The sequence below is a fragment of the Puntigrus tetrazona genome, chromosome 15 (assembly GCF_018831695.1).
Source record: "Puntigrus tetrazona isolate hp1 chromosome 15, ASM1883169v1, whole genome shotgun sequence".
In the NCBI taxonomy this organism is placed as follows: Eukaryota; Metazoa; Chordata; class Actinopteri; order Cypriniformes; family Cyprinidae; genus Puntigrus; species Puntigrus tetrazona.
Window position 1 is genome coordinate 5,665,688 of NC_056713.1, and position 25,755 is coordinate 5,691,442.

At 36.8% G+C, this 25,755-nt stretch overlaps 1 protein-coding gene and 2 pseudogenes across 1 annotated transcript; all 3 read right to left on the minus strand.

The window, feature by feature from the left end:
* Positions 1–719: 719 nt before the first annotated feature.
* LOC122359435 (olfactory receptor 1468-like) lies at positions 720–1,789 on the minus strand. The gene is made up of 2 exons (XM_043259731.1): positions 1,772–1,789; positions 720–1,667 (listed from the first exon to the last, which is right to left on the minus strand). Exons 1-2 carry the CDS (start codon positions 1,787–1,789, stop codon positions 720–722), a joined length of 966 nt encoding a protein of 321 aa, XP_043115666.1.
* A 3,402-nt stretch (positions 1,790–5,191) lies between these two features.
* LOC122359434 lies at positions 5,192–6,394 on the minus strand (annotated as a pseudogene).
* Positions 6,395–14,036: 7,642 nt separating this feature from the next.
* On the minus strand, positions 14,037–14,946 carry LOC122359399 (annotated as a pseudogene).
* Positions 14,947–25,755: the final 10,809 nt, after the last annotated feature.

Consider the following 25,755-nt stretch of genomic DNA (forward strand, 5'->3'; position numbering starts at 1 on the left):
AGGCAATCTGGTTAGTAATATGAAGCTAATGAAGCAGTTTTTAATCAGATCTTGAAATATTTAATGTCTTATTTTATTTCAGTTGATCTCGTCTTTGGCTGAGGTAGTTCTTGATTCAAATTTTGATTAGCTGGATTAAATAAACAGGGTAAGAATGCTCCCAAAATTGTGAAGGTTTCTCTTAGATTTTCCTTATTGGATAACATATTATGTAGCCCTTTCTGTATATTTATTAAGTTACAGAGAAACGACTTGGGTAAATAAAGAGTAAAGCTTTACATTAACGCATTTTTCTCACATTTAAATAAAAGTGAATTTTTATTTATTGTCAATAACAGCAATGGTGTACCGTTTTTAAAATGTTAGCAACATGAGTATCTTTTGTTTTATTTTTGTTTTCTTCTTAGTTTTTGCTAATACAGTTGAAAAAAATGAAAAACAAACAACAATCACAAACCACAGATTATACCACGGCTATATAGCTGAAAACTGAAACAGTTGGTCATGGCTGATCATGAGTTTAATTCAGTATTGATGTATCATGTAGCAAATCTTATGCAGAAAAATGTTTTATTGTAATGAATAATACGATATTATTTTATGAGTAGTTACTTATGTTTGGTGCTGACATGATTATATAAAAGCTATCAGGTTGGTTAACTCAAGCACTCCGTTGAACCAACAAAGAAAGTGTCATGTTTTCTGAATTGCTGAAATAGTCACTTAGATATTCCAACTTTTTTCTTAAAAAACAGGTGAATAACTTGCTGTCGTACGGTTGTCAGATTTAATCCATATATAAGCGGATTTAAAATAGGTGGTATGAGTAGGAATTCCATGGCCATGAAATTACGCACACCTTGTGGCACATTTTTTGAGCCATAACGACTGTACAGTACATCAAACAAAAATGCAACAGTTACGTTGATCAGTGAAAGCAAATGTGGTACACATGTTTGTATAAATTTGTGCCTGCCCTCTATTGACTTCAAGCAGTTTTTTATCAACTGAACATAAGAGAAATAAATCAATACACCATGTCCGCAATATACTAGAATAACAGAGTACCCAAACACATTATTTAATGTTGTAGAAAAACAAGAAAGTTTTGCAACTGCCCAAATCTCACAATACAACTTTTCAATAGTAGAGCCACATAAAATGAGTCTAGATGTTAATACAATTAGAACAGTGATAGAAAAAATGGGGGCCAGCCAGCAGAAAAGGATCCATTGAAGAACTCTCTGATTGGTCATTATTGAATGATACTCCAGTGGTCTGCATATTGCCACATACCTGTCATATGCCATCACTGTTAGTGTTGAAACTTCACACAGGGCAGATGAATAAATTACAAATATCTGAATCATACATCCAGTATAAGAAATCACATGCTCTTCGGATAATAAATCATACATGAATTTAGGGTAGAATCCAGCAGTGCCATAAATCGCATTTATACACAAATTGCATATAAACACATACATCGGCTCATGAAGCTTCTTATATGAGATTATAGTGAAAATTATTGTTACGTTACAAAACACCATAAGTGGATAAAACAGTGCTGTGAAAGAAAAAAATACATATCTGTTTTCCATTGTTTCATTAAGACCTGAGAGTGTAAATATTAAAACACTGGTCTGATTCTCCAGTAATGGTTGCACCTGGAAAGATATTTAGGGAAATAGAATGTTAAAATATTTAAAAGCATACATTTTTTTTTTCCCCCCATCTTCTTTCTCCAGTTGCAAACCAATTGAAATCTTACCATGATCTCTGTTGGCATGTCTCCTGTAGTGTTTTGCAAAGGTTTGATTTGGTTTGCTATATATGGACACTGGTCTCATGCTAATTGCATTGTCCACAAACACTGAAAACAGTTTTAACAAGCTCTCTAAAGGCTTTCTTTTCTCCTAAGTTATGTAATAAATTACTGACCGTCCATGTCACTCTGTGCATACAGGTCAAATTTTTACTTGTGTTCAGTTTAAGCTGCCATTCGTGTTCCTGCCAATTGATCAGATCCAACACTACATGAAACCTGTAAAACCTACACAATTTGACAACATGATTGTTTTAGTTTGTTCAAAGAGGAATCTAAAACTGGTTTCCTGCACAAATAATTCAAATAATAAATGCTTTTTAAATTGAGATTAATTTTGGTTCATCAAATTTTTTTAACATTTTTTAAAATCAAAGATGTAGGAAGTGCTTATTGTCACACCATTCTTTTTTATATGACAAAGTTTACAAAACTATAGATAATATTAAAATTAAAAAGTTGCATGGTTTGAGTTGCCAGAAACAGAAAGAGATGTACAGTGATACATTTATCCGCATAAACCAAGGCCTTCTGAAATACATTATTGCTGTAAGATTGTTACGTAAAGATATTTATTAGTGTCATGAACTCAGTCAATGGAATTTCATTTGCTCACCACCAGATGTCACTCTCCCATTATTCTCACACCACACAGAATGTTGCAACCTACAACCTGGACTGCATTTCCCATCAGCCCTTACACTGATTGCACTCACACAGCTGTCACAACCACTCAAACCTAAGGTGAGAAGCAAGGGTCCACGTTCATCACTGAATTTATGGACTATGCTTTGTTGTGCATTGGCCCTTTATTCACTGTGGCTGTGACTGCAATGGCACACAGCAGTTTGCGACAACGGATCTATTTCACAAAATGACAGCCCCAACAGCGCCCTGTCTCACTTCTGTTGCACCCAGAACTTCGAGGTCAGTTCTTTAATTTACCAGACTGATATCAAACGTAGAGAACCTTCAGAGGTGTCAGTGGTGTCTAGTCATCAGGTTGGTGTCACGGCTCTGAAAGGCATCCCTGAATCCTCGTCCTGCCCTGTTACGGCTGTCGAGGCCATTTGTAATTCCCCGTCCTGCCAAATCATGGCTAAGGAGGCCGTCTGTGAACTCCCATCATGCCTATGAACTTTCACCCTCTACCTGCATTGACTAAGGGGTTCGTCTGTAAGACATCTTCCTGTCCTTCTTTCCTGTCTACCCTACTATTTTTCCCTGTCTTTTACTCTTAGTTTTTTCTACATTGAATAAAATTCTCTTTAAAAGTAATTTTTTTTGGAGCACTTTATTTTAAGGTGTAATTACTTAATTAGGTACTTAGATGTAGCCATTGTACTTACATGAAATAAACTGTACACGTAACTAAGAATGGAACACCGTATAATTAAAGTTTGTAATTATGTGGATGTAATAAGCAGCTACTGATATTTCACAGTATGTACTAAGTCTGTTACACAGCTACTTACACTTGAGTACAGTATTGATACACTTTATTTTTATTAGCTTATGTCTGTGTAAAATTCTGTAATTTTAATGTAAATAGAAAGGTATTAAATGGATTTAAGCTGTGTACTAATGGGTTAAATCAAACAAAGGTGCAGCTAGGTAAGGTATACTGTAATAGATAAACATGAAGTACACATAAGTATAATCTTGATACACTTTTTTTTTTAAAGTAGCTTAAGTCTGTGTACTTGAATTTATAATTACATTGTCCAAAGTCTGCAACACACATATGACAATCTTTTGGTTACATAAGTTCCATAACTTGGTTACATGATGAGTACATTTTATTTTATTTACGTACAACGGCTCCTACTAAGACCTTAATAATTACTCTGTATTATGGAAACCTTTAAAATAAAGTGCTTCTGCTTTATTATGCATGTATTATGTATGCAACATTCGTTAGCTCATGTTAATTGGTTAGACTATATGGAATCAAAAAAATTGATAAAAATGTCTATGGACATGTTATACATCAACTATAGCTTACATATAGATACCAGTAGCAAGGACTTTGGCACAGAAACTTAGGCAATATTCTTGGCAAAATTTCTGCTTGTCCATCGGTGTCACTACAGTTGCAAAATTGTATTTATTGAGTCCACATATGAACATGTCCAGCGAGTACAAACAAAGAGGATGCCTAGCAGTCAGGTCAGCAGTGCAGGGTCAATTCTTCAGTTTCTGCCACATCCCAATTAGCACCAGGCCCACAATGCAGTCACAAGCGTTTGGTTCCAAGCATGGTTTCTTTTTTTTCATAATAAAATGACCATGACAAGTTTTTTATTACTGGATAAATCATTTATTATTTACTAACCACTATGAAACAGCACACACAAAGGGCACACTACAGTATGGCAAATGGAATATTACATATAATGCAAAAGTTGCCAACAAGTTTAATTAAGAAAAGAAAAAAAAAAAAAAAACAAAGTTGTTACACATTGTTTTCAATGTCCTTTAACTGAACCTTTTTGAAAAACTGGTCTGGTCAGTGTGGATAGACCTACATTCAACACCTTTGTGACAAATACTCATGTATTCTTTACTATGTTATTGATGACATTTCATTGGCTAACATTGTTATTACACGAGGTTAATGAGATTTTCTAATGCAGGGGTCTCCAGCCCTGCTCCTGGAGAGCTACCATCCTGCAGATTTCAACTCCAGCCCCAATCAAGCAACACCTGAATGGGGGTTGGAACTAAAGTCTTTAAGACCCGCTGCATTAGGAAATCTCATTAATCGTATATAAGAGCATTGTTTTTTTTCTTTACATGTTTTTCTTAAGTATTTAGAACTACTACAGTATGGCACTGTTTAAGTATCTTGCCCTCAAGCGGTCATTAATAATTCAAAACACCACTTCAGAACTAGTAATAGGGTTTTTGCATTGCTTTAGGAACATGCCCCTGGAACTGGTGTCTTTGCCTCTCCTGTTTGTATTCTTGTCTCAGAAAAATATATGATTATATTGTTGTATTCATAGCCAATGTTCTATAACTTAACAATATAGTAGGAAAAACAAGCACATAAATTTAGCATTATGCTATTGTTGTATTGAATTATGCTATTGTTGAATTGAAATCTCAACAAACATTTCTACTCAAATGCAAAGATTTTTTTAGAATTGCAAATAGAAATTTGAGGATTTTTTTTTCTTGTTCCAAACACCCTTGTTTTCTTTATCATATGACTTCTATTTCACCTTATATCTACGAACAGCCATTAATCGAGGTAAAATCAAATATATTATTTTCGATAAACAATGAAATAAATCTTAAAAATATTCACAATACAATTGTCTGCAATACAAAATCAAAAGGACTTTTGACTTAATAAAATCATCACTCAGATATTCCCACATGTTTCTTAAAAAACAATCCAATAACTTGCTGCCTTACTGCTTTTAAATTTAGGCCATAAATAAGGGGATTTAAAATAGGTGGCACGAGTAAGAATTCAAGGGCCATAAAATTACGCACACCTTGTGGCAAATTCTTTGAGCCATAACGACTGTAAAGTACATCAAATAACAATGCAGTAGTCACATTGATCAGGGAAAGCAGATGCGGTACACATGTTTGTATGAATTTGTGTCTTCCCTCTATTGACTTTCTGCACTTTTTAATCAAGTGAATGTATGAGCAAAATATCAATATTGCATGTCCAAAGTATGCAAGAATAACTATGTACCCAAACACATTATTTAAAGTTGTAGAAAAACATGAAAGTTTTGCAACTGCCCAAATCTCACAGTATAACTTTTCAACAGTAGAGCCACATAAAGTGAGTCTAGCAATTAATATAATTAGAACAGACATGCACAAAAATGGAGTGAACCAACAGAAAAGGATACACTGAAGAACCCTCTTACTCGTCATTACTGAATGATACTCCAATGGTCTACATATTGCCACATATCTGTCATATGCCATCACTGTTAATGTTGAAAAGTCACATAAAGCAGATGAATAAATGACAAATATCTGAATCATACATCCAACATAAGAAATCACATGATCATATGATAATAAATCGTACATGAATTTAGGTAGAATCCAGAAGTGCCAAAAAGTCCATTTAAGCATAAATTACAGATAAACAGATACATTGGCTCGTGAAGTTTCTTATGTGAGATTATAGTGAAAATTACTGTTACGTTACAAAAATACCATCAATGGATAAAACAGTGAAGTAAAAGAAAAAACACATATCTGTTTTCCATTGTTTCATTGAGACCGAGAGTGTAAATACTAGGACACTGGAGTCATTCTCCAGCTGTGGCTGCATCTGGAATGATATGCACCTATTATGTAGATTTTGTTGTTATTATTATGTTTTTGGTAAGTTAATTAGACATAGAAGGATGTGTTTATTTGAATGGTAAAGGTATTTAATTAGGAGGCATGTAGAGGAAATGCTACTAGTAGTAATAATAATAATAATAATAACAATAATGTAAATATCAAATAATCTAACTTTAGCATACATTGTTTTTTCCAGTTATAAGAGGTTATATGAGGTCTTACCACGTTTTCTGTAGGCATACTTCCTGCAGTGTTTGTCAAGGTTTGATTTGTTTTATATGGACGCTGGTCTCATGCTAATTGCCTTGTCCACAAACATTGACAACAGTTTTAACAAGCTCTCTAAAGGTTTTTTCCCCTCTTAAGTCAAAATAACTATCTATCAATTATCAGCAAGTACACTTAGAGAAATTTAAATCAATATAGTCAGTATAGTCATATTCCTGCCAATCCATTAGTTTCCTCACTACATTCAATATGTAACTTGTGGTATGTATATGATACAATTATTTACAACATTAGGTTTCAGATTTTCTGTTTTGTTGTTAGATCACACTTTCTTCACTAACTGACTCTTTTTCAAATTTTTGATTTCTTACTGAAATTTAAAAAATTGCCTGCAGTCCGAATCTGACTTGGATATTTAGTTATCCAGATTGGCATGACTCAGAAGTAGTTGTGAAAGAGGGTTACCAAGTCTGCATAACAAAATCAATTACAGATAAAAATTTGTCACCTAAATTAACCTAAATTAATTAGCAAGTCTTTTAAAACCATTTTCCAGAGAAGAAAATGTAAGTTTTAGTTTGGCAAATATTGCATATATTGTTTATTGCGATCCAGGCAGGAAGAAAGGGAGTTTAGTCTGAAACCTTTTTTTGTCAACACTGCTGTATGAGAGCGCTATTGCTGTCCCAGCAGCAAAAGACCACAATAGCAAAACAGTTTTTACAAAGGCTATGATGCTCCTTAAATTTTAATTTTTTCAAAGCAACATTATAACAATTTATATAGGATTCAGCATGGGGAACACAATCCTTTCCCTTCATTGGAAAAGCATCGTGTTGACCCAGACTGGTCTACATAAAATAATTTTTACTATTTGAACGGTCAAGATATGCCAAAAACTTGGCAGTATTGGGGTGGACTGTTCATACGATAACTGCGATGGGCCAAACGACTCAAAAGAATGCCCAGAGGTGTCTTTTTTCTCAACACTTTTTGTTACCTGATCAAGTCTCCAGGCAAGGAACCAATTACTTTACTTCTGGGTCATGTCAACTTGATAAGTAAATATCCAAGTCAAATTCCAAGTCAAATTCGGGATGCTGATTTCCATTTTCAATTTTAGCAAGAAATCGAAAATAAGAAAAACAAGACATAATTTTTTTAGATTTTCTTAGATTGTTTGCTGCCTGACCCAACCTCTGGATTTTGTTGCCTCTTATACTCCTGATTGCTATGTTTTGACGCCTGCCTGCTTGACCGTGCCTCTGTCAAATAAAAGCCTGCAAATGGATCTGCATGCCTCAGACCCTCAATCATAGCAAATGATCAAAAATCAAAGTCAGGCAGGGTCAAAATAAAAGAATGTACATCGTCGCCTGTTGGCCTGTCTTCTGATGGACCCGCTGAGACGGACATGCGCACTGTCTCACACCCTCAAGCTATGAGGAATCCAATCATTTACAGCTGGAATGGAGAAAGGTTCACCAGACCACAGAAAAGGGGAGGTTGCAACCCCTGGATGCATTGGAAGGGGATGGGATCTGTGGAAGAGTAGGTGATGGAGCTGCCAATTTCTGATTTAATTTTCTTTGATTTATTTTCTGGGATGGGTAGTGGTTGGAGGAGACCTGAGGGAAGTTCCTTTGGGGTTTTGGACTGGACACAGACTTGACACGATTTGACATAAGTGGTGATCTCTTTAGCCATATTAGGTCACCAGAAGAAATTTTGTATCAAAGGGATGGTGCGAGAAATGCCAGGGTGATCTGGCGTGAGGGAAGTGTTGACCTATTGCATGACGTGGCGTTGCAGGTTTGAGGGCACATACTGTTTATTAGGGGGATAGTGAGCTGGGCTAGGTTCATGTTGTTGGTCTCGTTGCAACTCTTCCATGATATCCCAGGAAACGGAAGCGAAGATAATGGATGAAGGGAGTATGGGTTCAGGAGTGTTCGATGTGGGGGTCACATCGAACACTCCCGAACACCGGGAGAGTGCATCAGCATTAATGTTTTTACTGCCTGGCTTGTAAGTTACTGTGATATATTTGATATATTCAAGGTTCTTGTGATAGGTGATTACTAATGGGTGCACGGCACACTCTAACCAGTGCTGCCATTCTTTGATGGCTGCCTTCATGGACAGCAGCTCCTTATATCCCACATCATCATTGTGCTCGGCAGCAGTTAGCTTTCTAGAGAACAATGCACATGGATGAAGTTTGCTAGGTTGACCTAGGTAGATTTGTGGTAGTACAGCTCCTATTCCGCAGAGTGAGTTGGGATGGGGTGCTTGAGAATGGGGGCGAATGTGAATCTCTCCTTCAGGGAGAGAAATGCTAGGTTGGCCTCATCAGTCCACTTTAATTTAGCTGGTTTTCCTTTTAAAGGAGATGTTAGCGGGGATGCTACAGAACTGTAATTGCAGATAAAGGAATCTTTGTAATGATGGAATCTTGACTCCATGGTGACTAATAAGGTATCCTAGGAAAGAGGTTTGACTCATGTAAAGCTTGCATTTTTCAACGTAGAGCTGATTCTCCAGGAGTCTTGATAGTACCATTCTGACATGGTTGACGTGTTCTAATTCAAATCAAAGGTATATCAGAATGTTATCTATATATGATACTACGAATTTGTTGATGATATCTTTAAAGAGTTTGTTGATGAATGATTGAAATAAAGCAGGTGAGTTGGCGAGTCCGTACGGCATGAACTGATACTCATAGTGGCCCCTAGTGGTCAGGAATGCAGTCTTCCACTCATCACCTTCCTTAATCCTGATCAGATTATAGGCAATACTCAAATCCAGTTTTGTGTATATGGTGGCTTCCCGCTGTTGTTCCAGTGCTGAGGGAACCAGAGGAAGCGGGTAACGAAATTTGATGGTAACGTTATTCAAACCCCGGTAGACTTTTGCAGGGTCTCAGTCCTCCATCTTTCTTTTCGACAAAGAAAAATCCTGCGGCTGCTGTATTCGTCCATAGCTTTGCTTTCCATTCTTGAGAGTGGGTAAACTTAGGGGGCATGGCACTAGGGAGTAAGTCGATGGCACAGTCATAGTTCGGTGAGGAGGTAATTATGCTGCTTTCGTCCTGCTGAACACTTCAGACAGATGTAACAGGAGGGGATGTCTACTAATTTTTGGGTTTCAAGGTATTCTATACTGGTAGTAAGATGTGGCTTGGGTTTCAAGGATGAGCAGTGTTCATGACAAAATGCTGGCCAATGGGTTCACTGTGGTGCCAAGAGATTTGGGGGTCATGAAGGGAAAGCTAGGGGAATCCCAGGATTATTTCATGGTTGGGGGAATCAACAATGTATAAAGTAATGGTTTCTTTATGGAATAGACCAACCTGGAGTGTGAGATGTTTTGTCTGCTGGGCAATTATTTTGCCTCTGAGGTTGTTGTTGATGGCGTGGTACGGAACTTGTGTGGACATTCTAAACAGCGATGGCCTGTCGCACCACAATAGAAGCATAGGTTATGTTGACGGCATCTCTCCCTCTCCCCCGAGAGCTTTGAAAAATTTAGCTGGATAGGTTCAATACCTGAGCGTTCTTATACCATGACGAGTAGGGCTGAGGTACGAGAGATTCTCGGATCGGCCTTATGGCTAGGAGCTTGTTTCATGAGGTTGTCGATCTTTATAGGTAGAGTGACGAATTCAGATAATGACAAATCCTCTCCCCTGCAGGCCAATTTGGTTTGTAATTCAGGATTAAGACTCCGGTAAAACATGGCTTTTAAGGCTACATCATTCCAGCCACTTTGTGCTGCTAGTGTGTTGAAGTGTTGGCATGTGTGGCAGCAGTTCAAAAGCCCTGGGTGATGGTAATGATCTGTGTCAATATATCTTTTCTCCCTGCAGGATACACTTCTTGGAGTTGTTGGATGAAATTATCTATTGAGTATCTTAGAGGTGGATCTGAGTCCCACACGGCTGCAGCCCAGTCGATAGCTCTACCAGTCAGTAGTGTCATTAAAAATGCACATTTCTTCTCATCAAATTCAAACTTATCTCTCTGATGATCAAGGTAAATTCTAACTTCACAAATGAATCCTTTGCATTGTTCAGCGGTACCATCAAATTTATTAGCGAAACTTCCTAGGCATGGGTGAGAGGAGTGAGTGGATAAACTGGGTCAGATGTTCATTGACCAATTGCAGTCTGGTAGCTTTTTAGCTATTCACTCTGACTCTAAATGCTGAGGGTACTAGGGGAAGCGGGAAACGATATTTGATGGTAAAGCTGGATTCATGGTAGGTGAAGTATTCTGTAAAGTAGACGCAGAGGCAGCATCCATATGCGGTAGTTTATTGAGCACAGATCCAACAAATGGAAACAATTCAACAGGCAGTGGGGCAAAACCAAAGTAGCAGTCCGATCCATCAACATACAAAGGGAAAATCCAAAAGGGCAATGTGAGTAAACAGGCAATGGGTCCAAACCAGAATCTCAGTCCAAACAGGCAAACATAGCAATAGGGGTAATCCAGGTAAACAGAGAAACAGGCAGAGTCCTACAAAGATTAGCAGGCAGTAACAACTACAAAGACTGCTCAGTAAGGCAGGTTTAACTGGCAATACTTTGCATTGAGTGCATGGAGGGCCTTTGGTTATAGAGACTTCTAACAAGAAATGGAAGCAGAAGAAACAGAGGGGTTGAGCGCATCTAGTACTTTGGGTGATGGCTCCCTCTGCTGGTTGGATGTTACAGTGTTCTTTCCAGGTAGTGGATAAGTTGTATTAACTGGTGTGGTACCTTTTAAAAAGGTACACTTTTGCACCTATCATGTTCAAATATGTACACTTTAAGTACTAATGTGTACTTTTAAGGTACCAAAATGTACTCTTTAGTGGAGATGCATTGATCCGATACTCAGGATTGGTATTGGTATAATATTGTGTTATTGTCAAGCCCCACAAAAGGCACAAAAACAGCATCATAAAGTTTTTGTGCACTATATTTAAAGTGTTCTGAAGCTGTTCTATAGCTTAATGTGAGGTAAAGATAAATATTTAAGTCATTAAATTCAAGTAAAAAAAAATCACATCCTTCCCTCACTCATGAACAAGGCCCCAAGACACTAAAACTCCTCCACCTGAGGCAGTAGCTCTCCACCCACCTGAAGAGGACAAGCCACCTCTGACTAAGAACCATGGCCTCAGATTTGGCTGATTCTCATCCTAGCCGCTATACATTTGGTTAGAAACTGTCCAGTTTGTCCTTACTATACACGTGAGATCTGATTCACTCTTATAGTAACAATTCCGACAGATCGTCCATCCGTGTTCGGCTGTGTCTGTTAAATTCTCTGGGCAGAGAAAGGGGAGGTAACCTTTCCCCATATGACCAGATTCCAGATTTGGCCATCTGAGCTTTCATTATCACAAAGGTGAAGCAGCATACCCAGGGCTTGGTTTACACCTGTCACCATTTATAGCCACTGGGGGACCATAGGCAGGCTAGGGAACTCATATTAATGTTAAAAACCTAATTAAGTTCAATTCATGCTAAAAATAATTAACTACATACTGGGTAGTTTAAAGTTGACACAATTTAAACTTTGCCTAACAATATAACTTAAGATGTCATACAGTAAAATAGGAAAATAAGCCACTCTGTAAAGCAGAAAGTGCCAAGTAGTGGAAAAGTCTTCCACTGGGTCTTAAAGCCTTTCTCGAACAGCTATGTTAACAAATAGTTACTACAATTTTATTACTGTCTGAAATGTGGAGAGATGTCCAAATCATCAGACATTAACACAATTAAAAATCAGATTATAATTATATTGTCAGAGTGGATATGGAGCAGTGTAGGTAAACTATTTTTAATAATTTAAAAATAATTTGCTAGCAGTTGGTTGATGTAAACTGATTAACATTTGCGTAATTTTTGTGTAAATCTAACCATAATTTGTCCTCGGTATACCAAGTCAGACTGTGCAGTATCTGCAGTCTCAAATAGGAAAAAACTGCAGAAACTTCACTAACTGCCTTAGTATTAGCTGTGTAGCGCTAATACAGTTCACTATGTTCTTTTGCACTCATTGTTTGACTACTTTATAACCAGAGACCATACTTGGATTCATTGTAAAGTTTTTCCAGATTACCTACCTTACTGAGCGTTATTTCCTGTTTGTCCCTGCCTGATAGTCTGTGTATGATTCCTTCTCCTCTCTGATGCACAACTTTGGATTTTCCCCTCTGCTCTGATTTCCTGATTTGGACTGATATTTTTGCTTAGACCCTACCTTTAATACATTTCTGCACATGGATAACACAGCCTCAGCCGAGCGTCCTAGAACCTCTTTGTCCCACAAAATACCACATTTAATGACAAGCAGTTTAGTCTTCTGTGTTCTGGAACAACGTGCATTACCTTTCTACTGCATATTTGGTGGTTTAGCTTGAAAGCACTCTTTGGACTCTTGATGGAGATTTACTACTGTTGACAGAATTGTGCTTCACTGAAAGATAAGCAAGACATTCGCAGCTTTGACCAAATCTGAATTGCGATTTAATTTAGATTAATCATCCAGCCTTGGTTATCTTTCCTTTATAATTAAAACAACTATTGTCTAAAAACAAAATGTTAAATCCTTTTTGAGCAAGACCCGCACCGCTTATCAATGACTTCCATAACTGAAAAAGCATGTTGATGAGTGTGCTCTTGCTCTCACTTTGGATTGATGTGTACACATGTTCTTACAAGAGAAGTGCCCATACAAGGAAATCCACCCTTTTATGCAGAGCTATAACTGATACATACAAAAAAAAAAAAATCTTTCCAAATGTTGAAAGGCAAACTTTCTAAACTTACACAAATCCTGTCGTATGTCCAACTAATTTTTTCCAACCTTGGTCATATTCAGCATGAACATCCAACTTATTAAAGGTATAAATAAATCAGAATATCTGGATTAGCAGAAGACATCCCCTTAAAAAGCTGAATGAAGTGTTATAAAGACATTTTGTTAACAAAAAAATCAGTGTACTTATTTATGTCTATCCATTTGTATAACTGTTACTTCCAAAGTTTTTGGTGTTATACCAGTTCACACATCACACATTTTCCCCGCTGTACACCTTTCAGAGTGGCTTTTTTGGGGTTTTTTGTTCAAGTTTTTTTTTTTTTTTTTGTAGACACATTATAACTGCTTTTTTGGCTGATATCTATATACTAGAGTGTTTTGATATAATATATTGCAAATATATGTGCCATCAACACACTGATGCACAAACTAATTATTAAATAGTACTTTATTAAAACATTAATTGTATTAGAGCTATTTAATTTAACATGAACAAAAATAAAATGAGCACACCAGAATTCACCAAAAGTAAATAATAATACAACATTCTGAACACTCATATGTTGTTAAGGCTATGCAGTACAGACATTTTATTGTGAGAAAGACCTCCACTTCACTTCACATCTAAGAAAAAGCAAAAATCATTATTATTATTATCATTATTTTTATCTTTGCATATTCTCAGAAACAAAGAATTTAACCTAAACATCTAAAAACAGATTGTTCTGTTAGACTTTATTTTCACAAACAACATGAATCACAGAAAGCCTCAGATTTTTGACATGATGTGATAATTATTCAGATATTCTGATTTTTGTTCTTGATAAACAGTCTAATTACTTGTTGTCAGCATTTGCTGTCAGATTTAAACCATAAATAAGAGGATTTAAAATTGGTGGTACAGTAAGAATTCCATGGCCATGAAATTACTTTGAGACTTTGGTGCACATTCCTTGAACCATAGCGACTGTACAGTACATCAAACATAAATGCAGCTGTCACATTAATTAATGCAAGCAGATGAGGAACACACGTTTGTATGAATTTGTGTCTGCCTTCTATTGATTTCCTGCACTTTCTGAGTAAGTAAATGTATGAGCAAAATATCAATACTGCATGTCCAAAATATGTAAGAATTACAATGTACCCAAACACATTATTTACCGTTGTAGAAAAGCAAGAGAGTTTTGCAACTGCCCAAATCTCACAATATAACTTTTCAATACTAAAGCCACATAAGGTAAGCCTAGATATTAACATAATTAAAAAAGACATGCAAAAAAACGGAGTCAGCCAGCAGAAAAGGATACATTTAACTATTTTCTGATTTGTCATTTTTGAATGATACTCCAGTGGTTTGCATATTGCCACATATCTGTCATATGCCATTACTGTTAATGTTGAAAAGTCACACAGAATAGAAGAATAAATGACAAATATCTGAATCATACATCCAACATAGGAAATCACATGATCTTGAGCTAATAAATCATACATGAATTTAGGGTAAAATCCAGAAGTGCCAAAAAGTCCATTTACACACAGATTACATATGAACAGATACATTGGCTCATGAAGCTTTTTATGTAAGAGTATAGTAATAATTACAGTAACATTACAAAATATTATCAGGGGATAATACAGTGCAGTTAAAGATAACAAAACATATCTGTTCTCCATTGTTTCATTCAGACCATAGAGTTTAAATATTAAGACACTAGACTCATTCGTCAGCAGTGACTGCATCTTATATGATGTACAGTTGTGGGTTTTGTTATTGGACAGTTATTAAAAACAAAACGTTAAAAGTTGTATTAATTGTCACAAGCAGTCTGAAAAGAGAAGCACCAACAAAGCACACATCAAATACTTGAAAACATAGTCATATATATATATATATATATATATATATATATATATATATATATATATATATATATATATATATACATATTTCTGTAACAGAACATTTAAAATCTTACCATGTTCTCTATTTGTGTTTTTTTCTGTAGTGCTTTGCAAAGGTACAATTTGGTTTGTTATATATGAACACTGGTCTCATGCTAATTGTCTTGATAACACAAACTGTAAACAATGTTAACAAGCTCTCTAAAGACTAATTTCTTTTAAAATAACTTAAAATAACTGCCTGTCTGTGCCAATCTATTCATACAAGCAGAATTGCATGTTATTGCTCAATTATATTGTCCAACATATAAGTCATATTCCTTACAAAATATTATTTAATACATAAGAAAGTATATTAAGGGGGAAAATATTGCTGCTGGTATATAAACAGATGCTATCCAGCAGAATATTTTTTATTGTAGTTTGTTTTCTCTGAACAAAAGAGACTCACTCATCAGATTCACTCATCCAAACTACAGATACTTCCTATTTAGGCTTAAAACCATGTGCTTTTATAGTGTTAAAGCACTAGAAGTGTTTCTCCATTGTATTATTGCTTTATCTTATGTTATGATCTTCTTGGATTCTGACATTCTGAATTATCATTTCAAGTCTTGATGTCTGTTGGACTGTTTGCCTGAAAATTGACCATTGCCTATCCTACTGGCCACATGCCTAATGTTTAAGACTTACACGTTAAATTGAAAATTTAATTGAAAAATAGATTCTTACTTGAACTGTTGATCCAGTGGAAAAGTAACAGCTCCAAGTGGCCTTAAAGGTTCATTCAAAAAATAAAATTCTGTCATGATGTACTCCACCTCAAGTAGTTTCAATCCTGTATGAATTGCTTTGTTCTGCCAAACACAAAGGAAGATATTTTGAACAAAGTTTGCACCAGGCTGCTTTGGGTCACCACTGACTATCAGAGTAGGAAAAATACTATGGGAGTCAATGGTGACCCAAAACAACCTGGTTTAACAGAACAAAGAAATTTATACAGATTTGGAACTATGTGAGGGTGTTTTTCATACATGTGTGAACTACAAATAGCTTGACATCTTACTCAATATATTCAATCTCTCCCAATTACTAGAAATAATCTGGTAAAATATGTCTGGTTCAGACATATTTAAATGTATGGTTGAGTGCTTTGATGTTGTTGTTAAAAGTGCTATATAAATAAAAATGATTGAAATGTTTGATAAATTCAAGGGATTTTGGTAACTCTTTAGAATAGGTAACACTTGTTAACTATTAAATATGACTTTTACCTCAATAAACTCTTATGTTTATTATTAGTTAGTAAGGCAGTATTGGGTATGATCAAAGATGTAGAATAAGGTCTTAGTCTTAGTGCAGCTTAACTTGCACTAATAAATGGCTAATATTCTAGTAATATGCATGCTAATTATAACGAAGGGTCAGAAATGGACAGATCCATTTGCTAGCTCTTTAATGAGAATAGTCAGAAAGGCAGGAGATCAACAACAGAGAGGGGATATCAGAGACAAAGCCAATGCCGCCACTCCTCAAAGGCGGCCTTCATGGCTAATAAATCGCCCACATTATAATTCCATTCAGCGGGGTGAATTTTTCGGGAGTGGAAGGCACAGGGGAACAATTTGTTGTGACAGTACAACCAAGCAATGCCAGTGTTTGTTGCATCCACCTCCACCACAACTCCTCTGGATCGGGTGGTGAAGGATGGGAGGCATGGAGAACTTTTCCTTAAGGGTCTAGAAAGTTTCTGTACTCTCGGCTTCTGTACCTTCTTAATGAGGGAAGCGAGAGGTGCTGCTGTGGTGCTGAAATTTTGAATACACCTCCAACAGAAGTTGGCAAATCTCAGAAATCACTGCATATCCTTCAGCATTTGGGATGAGGCCAGTTAACGATGGCATGAACCTTGTGATCATCCATGGTCACTCCCTTTAGAACTGATAATGTAACCAAGAAAGGAGACTTGGGTCTGATGAAACTCACACTTCTTTAAATTTGTTATTTCTGTATAAGGCATTGAGAAACTGCTCTGACATGTTCTATGTGTTAAGAGAATTCTGATGAGAATACGAGAATGTTCTCGATCTAGACAATGAGGTGTTGATTCAACATGTCCCGGAAGGTTTCATTGATGAATGCCTGGAACACAGAAGGACTATTGGAGAGGCCGAATGGCATAACTAAATATTCATAGTGTCCAGTAGTTGTGGAGAACGCTGTCTTCTGCTCGTCTCCTTTCCGGATCATTCCCGGCTGCTGTTAAACTCTATGCTGATGTGTAGTGAGCATGGCGGCAGGCAGCTATGATCAAGGTCGAGGTATACAGGCAAGGGGTCAGAAGGCAGGCAGCAAACAATCAGGAAAACAGGAAACAGTCCAGGGTCAATACAGGAAATCAACAGAATTGTATAAACACTCAGAATTACCAGCCAGAGCAAGGACAAGACTTCTCAATGGAAGAAGTCCTCCAGTGGCCACGTCAGAAAGAGCCACAGAGGCATGGTTCATGACACTAATAAGCAATAGGTGTAATCATAAAATAAAGCGTTACAAGGGTTTTTGTGACAAATTATTTTCCAACCAGCCTGAGGTTTTCCATCTGGAAACTACAAAGTCTTCATTTGTGATAACTCACTGAGCCTCAGACCCTGCATTGATTACTATGGCCTCAAATTGGTTACATTCAAATATCCACTGCCATGAGTCGCTTTTGCTTTGCAACAGCTGAGTGAGGCTTGCAATATTATCATATTCCACCACTGAATTGTATGCAACTACATCTTTACACAAAGGGGTGAATGGAAAATACCACTAGAAAAATCCATCATTAATGAAATATTCTGCAACTTAATAAACCATAGTGTTATCATATACATACTGTAGATACCTTTTCTTACCTACAAACCAAGGCATAATACATTCCACGCTTGAAAACTGTATCTGTGTAACAAGGATGCGGAGGCTGAGTTTGAATTTATATGCGCGGCAGTTTATTAAGGGCAGAAACACGGACCATCTATGTTCCCTGGCGCAGTATGTCCTTAGATACCTGCCAATCTCTTGATTGAGACGTTCAACTTGGCCATTGGATATCCAGTTGTTTGCAGAAGGCTCGCCAGACTTGGGATGTGAACTGAGTTCTGAGTTCCGTGATCGCTGACAATATCTTCCGGTAAATCCTGAATATATGGTGGAAAGGACTTGGGCCGTTTCCATGGCAGTGGGGAGTCCTTTCAGTGGAATTAGGTGACAGGACTTGAAAAAACGGTCTATGACAACTAAAATAGTGGTGTATTCATTGGACGATGGTAGATTGGTTACAAAGTCTATAGAGAGATGGGACCAGGGTCGATGTGGGATAGGTAGAGATTTGAGGAGACCAGTGGGAAACTCCTTGGACGTGCTCGACTGAGCACAGACTTGGCAAGACTTAACGTAAGTGGTGATCTTCTTAATCATATCTGGCCACCAGAACATGTTTTGCACCAGATGAATTGTAATGAGAGATGTCTGGATGCCCTGCACTGAGGGGGGTATGGACCCACTGCAATATGCGCTGTCTTAAGTTGGACAGGATATACTGCTTGTGGACCCTCTGGGGTCCATTTCAACTTGTTTGGCTTTCCTTTGAGTAGAGATGTTAAAGGGGCAGCGAATATGCTTTAATTATGAATAAATCGAAAAGGAACAATTGGAGCTCTTTGATATTGGTTGGCTTTGACATACAGATGATTCTCCAAGAGTCTGGACAAAACAGTTCTGACATGAGTTATGAAGTAGATGAGGATATTGTCGATATAGGCAATGACAAACTGGTTGATAATGTCTCTGAAGATTTTGTGGTTAATGGATTGGAAGATGGCAGGTGAGTTGGCTAGCCCATAGGGCATAACCAGATATTCATAGTGCCCCCTAGTGGTGAGAAAAGCCGTCTCCCTCCTTAATCCGAATGAGGTTGCATGCAGTCCTTAGATCCAGCTTGGAATAGATGGTAGCCTCACGTAGTTGTTTGAGAGCACGAGGGGAAGTGGGTAGTGGAATTTGACTGTGACATTATTAATTCCTCGATAATCAATACAAGGTCTCAGCCCTGTCCTTTTTCTACACAAAGAAGAACCCTGCAGCCGTTGAAGGACAGATAAAATCGGAGTCGAGGGCTTTGGATATGTAGTCCTCCATGGCTTGGCTTTCGGTTCTGGAAAGAGGGTAGATCTTGCTCTTAGGAGGCATAGCATTGGGGAGCAGATCGATGGCACAATCCCAAAGGCAGTGAGGGGGCATCCGAGTTTTGCTAAAGACCAGACAGGTCATGGTAGTGGGAGGGAATTTGAACAGGGTTGTGAGTCTCAGTACTTTCTATGCTGGTGGTCATACAAGGAGTAGGTTTGGTGGGGAGGCAGTGATCAAAACAGAATCCAGACCAGCTTCTAAAATTTGCTGTGATACCATGAAATGTCGGGATCATGAGCGGAAAGCCAAGGGAAGCCCAGAATAATTTAATGTGTAGGGAGTCTAAGACATAAAGAGAAATGGATTCTACGTAAGGTAACCCCACGTTAGCGTTTCCGTTTGCTGAGTGATGCCTCCTCCAATAAGTTCGGATATGTGGATTGTAGGTTGTGTAGGAATATGCAATTTTGAAACAATGCTATGGTCAATCAGGTTTAGAGCGGCACCCAAATCAATCATGGCTGTGAGACTATAAGAAAGTTCGTCAGTTTTGAGGGTTTTAGGCAAGGTGAATATTTTTTTTACTGAGCAGAGCAAAATTATCAATATTCGCCCAGGACTCTGAGATTTCTGTGGGCATCCAAGGCCGACTGCGATGTCCTGTGGCTCCACAATAGAAGCATAAATGATTTATCCAGCATCTTTCCCTCTCATTTTCCGAGAGCCGTGATACATTAACCTGCATGGGTTCATTATCTTGACGTGAACTGCTGGGGACAGGGATGAATGTAGATAGAAAATTCTTTCTGCTGTTCTTGTAGCTGGGTGTTTGTCTAAGGAGGTTATCGATTCTTGTTGCAAGGGTGTTGAAATCAATATAATCAAAATCAATAAAGACACAGCTGTGGCCTAGTCAGTTGCCCTGCTGGTCAGTAGTGTCATCAAGAACATGCACTTCCTTTCCTCCGATTCAATTCTCTCCCCTTGATGGTCAAATTAAACTTTAACTTGCAGAATGTAGCCCCGACATTGCTCTGCGTTACCATCGAATTTATCAGGTAGAGCAAAGCTTACCATCTTTTGTGAAGGAAGTGCTCTGATGAAGTGAGTCAGGTGCTCGTTCACTGATTGCAGTCTCATGAGTTGTAATTTTGATTAGCTCACCAGGGTGTTCATAGTTGAATGACGCTTGTAGACTTGTAAAATCCGCTGAATTCGGGCGAGACCTGCTATCAAACAATATGTACCACCACATGTCACTCAGCTGGATAGCCCCCTGGACTACCTGAGTCACTCCCTATTCCTCAGAGGCTCAGGTATTTCTCTGTGTATTGTGTTACTGATCTCCCATTTTCACAGGTATTCTATTTTAGCCATATTTTCCAAGTCACATCTTTTAGCTCTCCTGAAAGTTCTCCCTACAGCCAAGGAAATTACTAAAGCTTTGATTCATCATGTTTTCAGAGTTTACTGGATGCCAGAGGGCATTGTGTTGGAAAGGAGTTTACTTCATGAGTATGACAGACATTACAGCACTCGTTTGGTGGACTATTGACATTTCATGTTCTCTTGGTGAAGTAAAGATTGGATCAAGAGGAGTGATAGGATGTGGGACAACCCTCATGTTAGGCTCCAGCATGCCATCCAGGCAAACCATAGGAGGTGTCAATCCTCACTCCAGCTACTGGTCAGTCCAAAGGATCTACAATGCACTGCTTGACTGTAACAAGGAGTCAAAGACGGTTGGATTCATTTGCTAGCTCTTTAATAAGAATAGTCAGACAGGCAGGAGATATCAGAGGCAAGTGAGGGTCTGGGATCTGATGCTCCTGTATGGGCTCTTTGGGATCCTTTGAAGTCCTCAGGCCTCAACTGGCTTCACCTCTTCAAGCTCCTTTTGGCTGGCAGCCCCGCTGCCTCCTGTATGTCACCAAAGAGGTGGGGGCAGCAGTTGGCACCGTTACTGAGCACGTAAATGACAAGAGGGAAAGGGTGTGACGATCATCCCGAACTACCATCAGCATCACCCCAGAAACCATCAAGGAGCACTTGGACACGCCCATCACCGGCTGATTGGTCACAGCTGCTGCTCATTACCTGCCGGCTTGAAAAAGCCACGAGGCACGCCAGAAGGTTTAGCATGGACTCCCGACAAAGCTGCCACTCAGCGTAGTCTCTCCATTTTCTTACAGACAGTAGCATGTGAACTGGTCAGCCTTAACCCCTGGCACGGACTCACCGCTTTCACCAAGTCACGCAGAAGAGAGAGAGCACCGCAGCACTTATCACGCCTTGGGACACTGACGCACCCATATTATTCTTTTTTGTTTATTCCATAAATCCATCCTCCGGGTATTGTTTCTGAGCCCTCCTTGTTGTGCTGCTTCCTTCACCCTGTCACAATATATATATATAAAGCGCCATTGACTTTAGACTTTAGACCAAGTTTGAGTTGGTACATGACGCAATCTACTTTCAGTTCTTCAAAATGGCAAATGCATTTTGAGTGCCAATGAGTGTGCTGGTCTAAAAAGAGGTGTGTTCAAGGGTTGCTATTTAAACAACATGGTGCAGTATGAGAAAATGAAACTGAGTAACGCACAAGTAATGCAACTTACACAATCAGATTATTTTTTTTTTAACTAATAAATTTAACTTTTTATTTTCAAGAAAATATATAAAAAGTAACAGCTATTACTTAGTTTGCTAATACAGTTCAATCAAGCAGGGCTTACATTTGATATAGTAATATAGCAAATGTAAAAGTCCTTTCATAACAAAAATGTAATGAATAAAATCTGGCTGAACTTTCTTCTCCTGCATTCTACTGTACCTACATGAATTTACTTTTTCTTCAGCCTGAGGTTTATTACCCTGTTTTGGTATGTAAGGGCTTTTATATTTGCTATAAAAATAACTTATTATTAAATTAAAAACAAGCCCTGCTTATATTTAAAAATTAACATGAAATTAATGCAAAACTAATGCACCTACAGAATTGTACCTTGATGGATTATAATTAGATTATAATAAAGTTTTTTTTTTTTTTTTTTTTTTTAATTTGAGATGAGATTTTCATTGGTATATTGCACGTTATGCATTACTCCATAATAGAATAGGACAAACCCTTTTAGACCATGTGCCACATACTTAAATCATTAAAATAGGGCCCTAAACTCACTCAGTAGATCTTTAGAGCTTAAAACACATGAATGAGCGATGCTGTTGTACAAAAGCTAGCTCTAGTTGTCATGCCTCTTGGGTCTTTTTGTTTATCGCTATTTTCAGATGTTGGTGTATAGTTTTGAAACTCTTGAGCCAGATGTTTTGCAACTTGTGGACCTGGATATTTCCAGTTCTAAGCTCGGTTGATGACATTGTTGAGGTTAAACTTTTAATACATCCAGAACATGCTGCTGTAAAAAAACCCAAAAACAACTGCAGACAGCATTTATCAATGTCAGAATGATTTAACTTTAAACAAAGCAGTTTAAAGTCCTGCATGGATTCTGCTTGGTAAACGGGCACCAGCTGAACAACAGACACGTTATCTAACAGCAGCACTCATTTAATTTTGACCGACCACGAGCCGCATCCCGAACAACACCCGCATTAAATCTGGCACACAATTATAATTTTTCATAAATGAAATATGAGCCTTTACTGCACAATGCGATTGGCTTTTTCATTCGTCATTTATGCGCGATTGTTGAAACAGTAATTAAGATAGCTCAGTATCATGATTATGGCTAAATAAGAAAAAAGACATCTAGCCATTAAAAACTACTTTATTTTAATGTTAAATATCGCAAAACATCAGATATAATCAGAACTTGTGTATATTCCAGTAAAAAGGCCTGACTGTTTCAATTTACATCTTAAGGCTATATTTGTATAGGCCTACTTTGCTGATTGTCATTTCTATACTGATCTTGTAAACTAAAACTGAAAGTAAATAGAAAAAACTAAATAGAAAATTCCTTCACAAAATAAAAACTAAAGAAACTAATAAAACTACAATTAATTTAATAGAAAATTTGAAAATTATAAAACAAATTAAAAAAATTAATACAATAATACCCTTAATAATACCAAAGAAAACCTTATAATAAGTGAGCAGATAAGGGGATTTCATTAACAAGATGTAGACAAGAGAATGAGGAGTGAAAGAAGGCAAGAAGACAGGAAAGAAGACAGGACCCCTTTAACTTGGAATGAATCTCAGAAGTTACACTAAAGACTAGCCACCAAGGCAGGAATTCATAGAACCAGAGACTTGAGAGAGTGGACAGCTACTTTTAGGTAGTGGGGGGTCAGGCCAGAGAATCTGGGTGAAGGACAAAACACGGTAACAAGACAACTCACAAGACAATACAGACAGAAGTAAACAATAAGACAAAAGCAAAACAAACCTCATCTAGTCAAAGTAAATACAAAAGAGCCAATGTAAAAAAGGGACTAGAATCGCAAAACAAGTATAAGTGAAAACAAAGAGTAAAAATAGAAAACAAAATTGGATAAGAATGCACCAATTAAAAATAAAAACAAGAACTAGAGAAAACAATACATTAACATCTAACAACGTTTTATTACATTACACATTTTTTGCAAAAATTTTTATTCTTCAAGCATATTATTATTCTGTGACATCCTATTTACATAGTGTGATTTTTTTTTCTTCTTTTTTTTAAATGACATTTTTAGATTTATTTATATTTAGTCAAACTCTAACTTAGTTTGTTCTATAAGGGTCTATCTGTGAGCCAAATAGCACTTACAGGTCTTTGGTCATTAGTCAGAGTCTAACTAATATTAAAGATTTAAGGGTCAAGATCCCAACTAGTTACAAACACTGACCGCTGTAATGGTGACATACAAATTGTGATTTTCTCTTTTGGTGATTCTTCCTATTAACATGGTGTCTTCAATAAGTGGCTGTCATCACCTAATTATTCACCTAGTGTTTATATTAACACTACCGATGTGAACTCAAATAAACTCTCTAGGAGAGAGTAATTTCATTTAAACTAAAAAATCTTACACAAATAAGTTGAAAAACCTCAAAAACGTAACAATCTGGTTGCCTTAAACTTTGCTCAACTTTTTTTCTTGTTTGTTTGTTTTCATTTTTACAGTATTTTTAATCAAAATTGAGTATATTGGGTCCTTGGAGCCAATGGCATCTGAAATTTTCTGTGAAAACTTTTTCCTATATAATCAATTTATATAATTATATCATACTTATATAAATGACTACAATTATATATGAGTACTGAAAGGTAAAGATCAAATGCTTTATTAAGCTACTTTTATGTTTACATACATGTAAGGTAAAAGGCTATCTGACACAAAAGAAATTGTGTAATGGTTCAAAGTTTTACTCTTAAACCATTTTTATATTTTACTTAAAATATACTTAAAACTACTTATATGTATATTATTGTTCAAACTCTCATGAGCATACCATGAAGTTTAACTAGTAATTTCAAAGTTTACTGTCTTTCCTTCCTTCCCAAATGCTTTCAACATACTGATTAATGTTAAACGTAGTTGAGGGAAACATTCTGTTTTTAATGATCAACTATAGGCCTATTTACAACATTGTGTCCTGCAGTGTTTTAAAAAAGTATCAATGCATTGTACTGCTTGCCATGTTTTCTGCTATTGTGTTAAAATATTCAACACACATTAACCTTCTGAATATTTTATTAAATATTTATTATATTAAATATCTGTTTTATTTTACATGAACCAGAATGACTAAGCACACCTTAATGCAAGTTAATTAAAAAATAATTCTTCTCAACAATTATGTACTTCTAAACACCCATGTGTTATTACAGCTGTGCAGATAAATATTTTCTTATATTTATATAAGAATATATAAGAGTTTATTGTTGCTAAGCTCCTTTACTTAATAGTAACTTACTATTACTTAATAGCATTACACAACCTATTCTTCTCTTATATTCTCAATAACAATTTCAATGGAAGAAATATTCTAAACATCTCAGGAATATTCCCCTTTTATTTATCATAGGATCTTTAGACTTGAGAATATTCACTCAGATATTCCTAGTTTCTTCTTGAAAATCAGTCTCATAACTTGTTGCCGTACTGTTGTCAAATTTAGTCCATAAATAAGTGGGTTTAAAATGGATTATTATTAGAATGAATGGAGAACCATGAAATCACATGAACTTCAGACACCATCCTCGAACCATAGCAGTGAACGATACATCAGGCAAAAATGCAGGTTGTCACATTGATCCCAGTACAAGCACATGAGGTAAACATGTTTGGACCAAGATTTGTTTTCTACCCTCTGTACAAACTTCCTACTTTCTAATCAAGTAAATGTATGAGCAAAATACCATGCATGTCCAAAATATATAATAATGATTACAAATCCAATCATTGTTTTACTGTTGTATTAAAACAGGAGAGTTTAACAACTGACAATTTTCACAATAT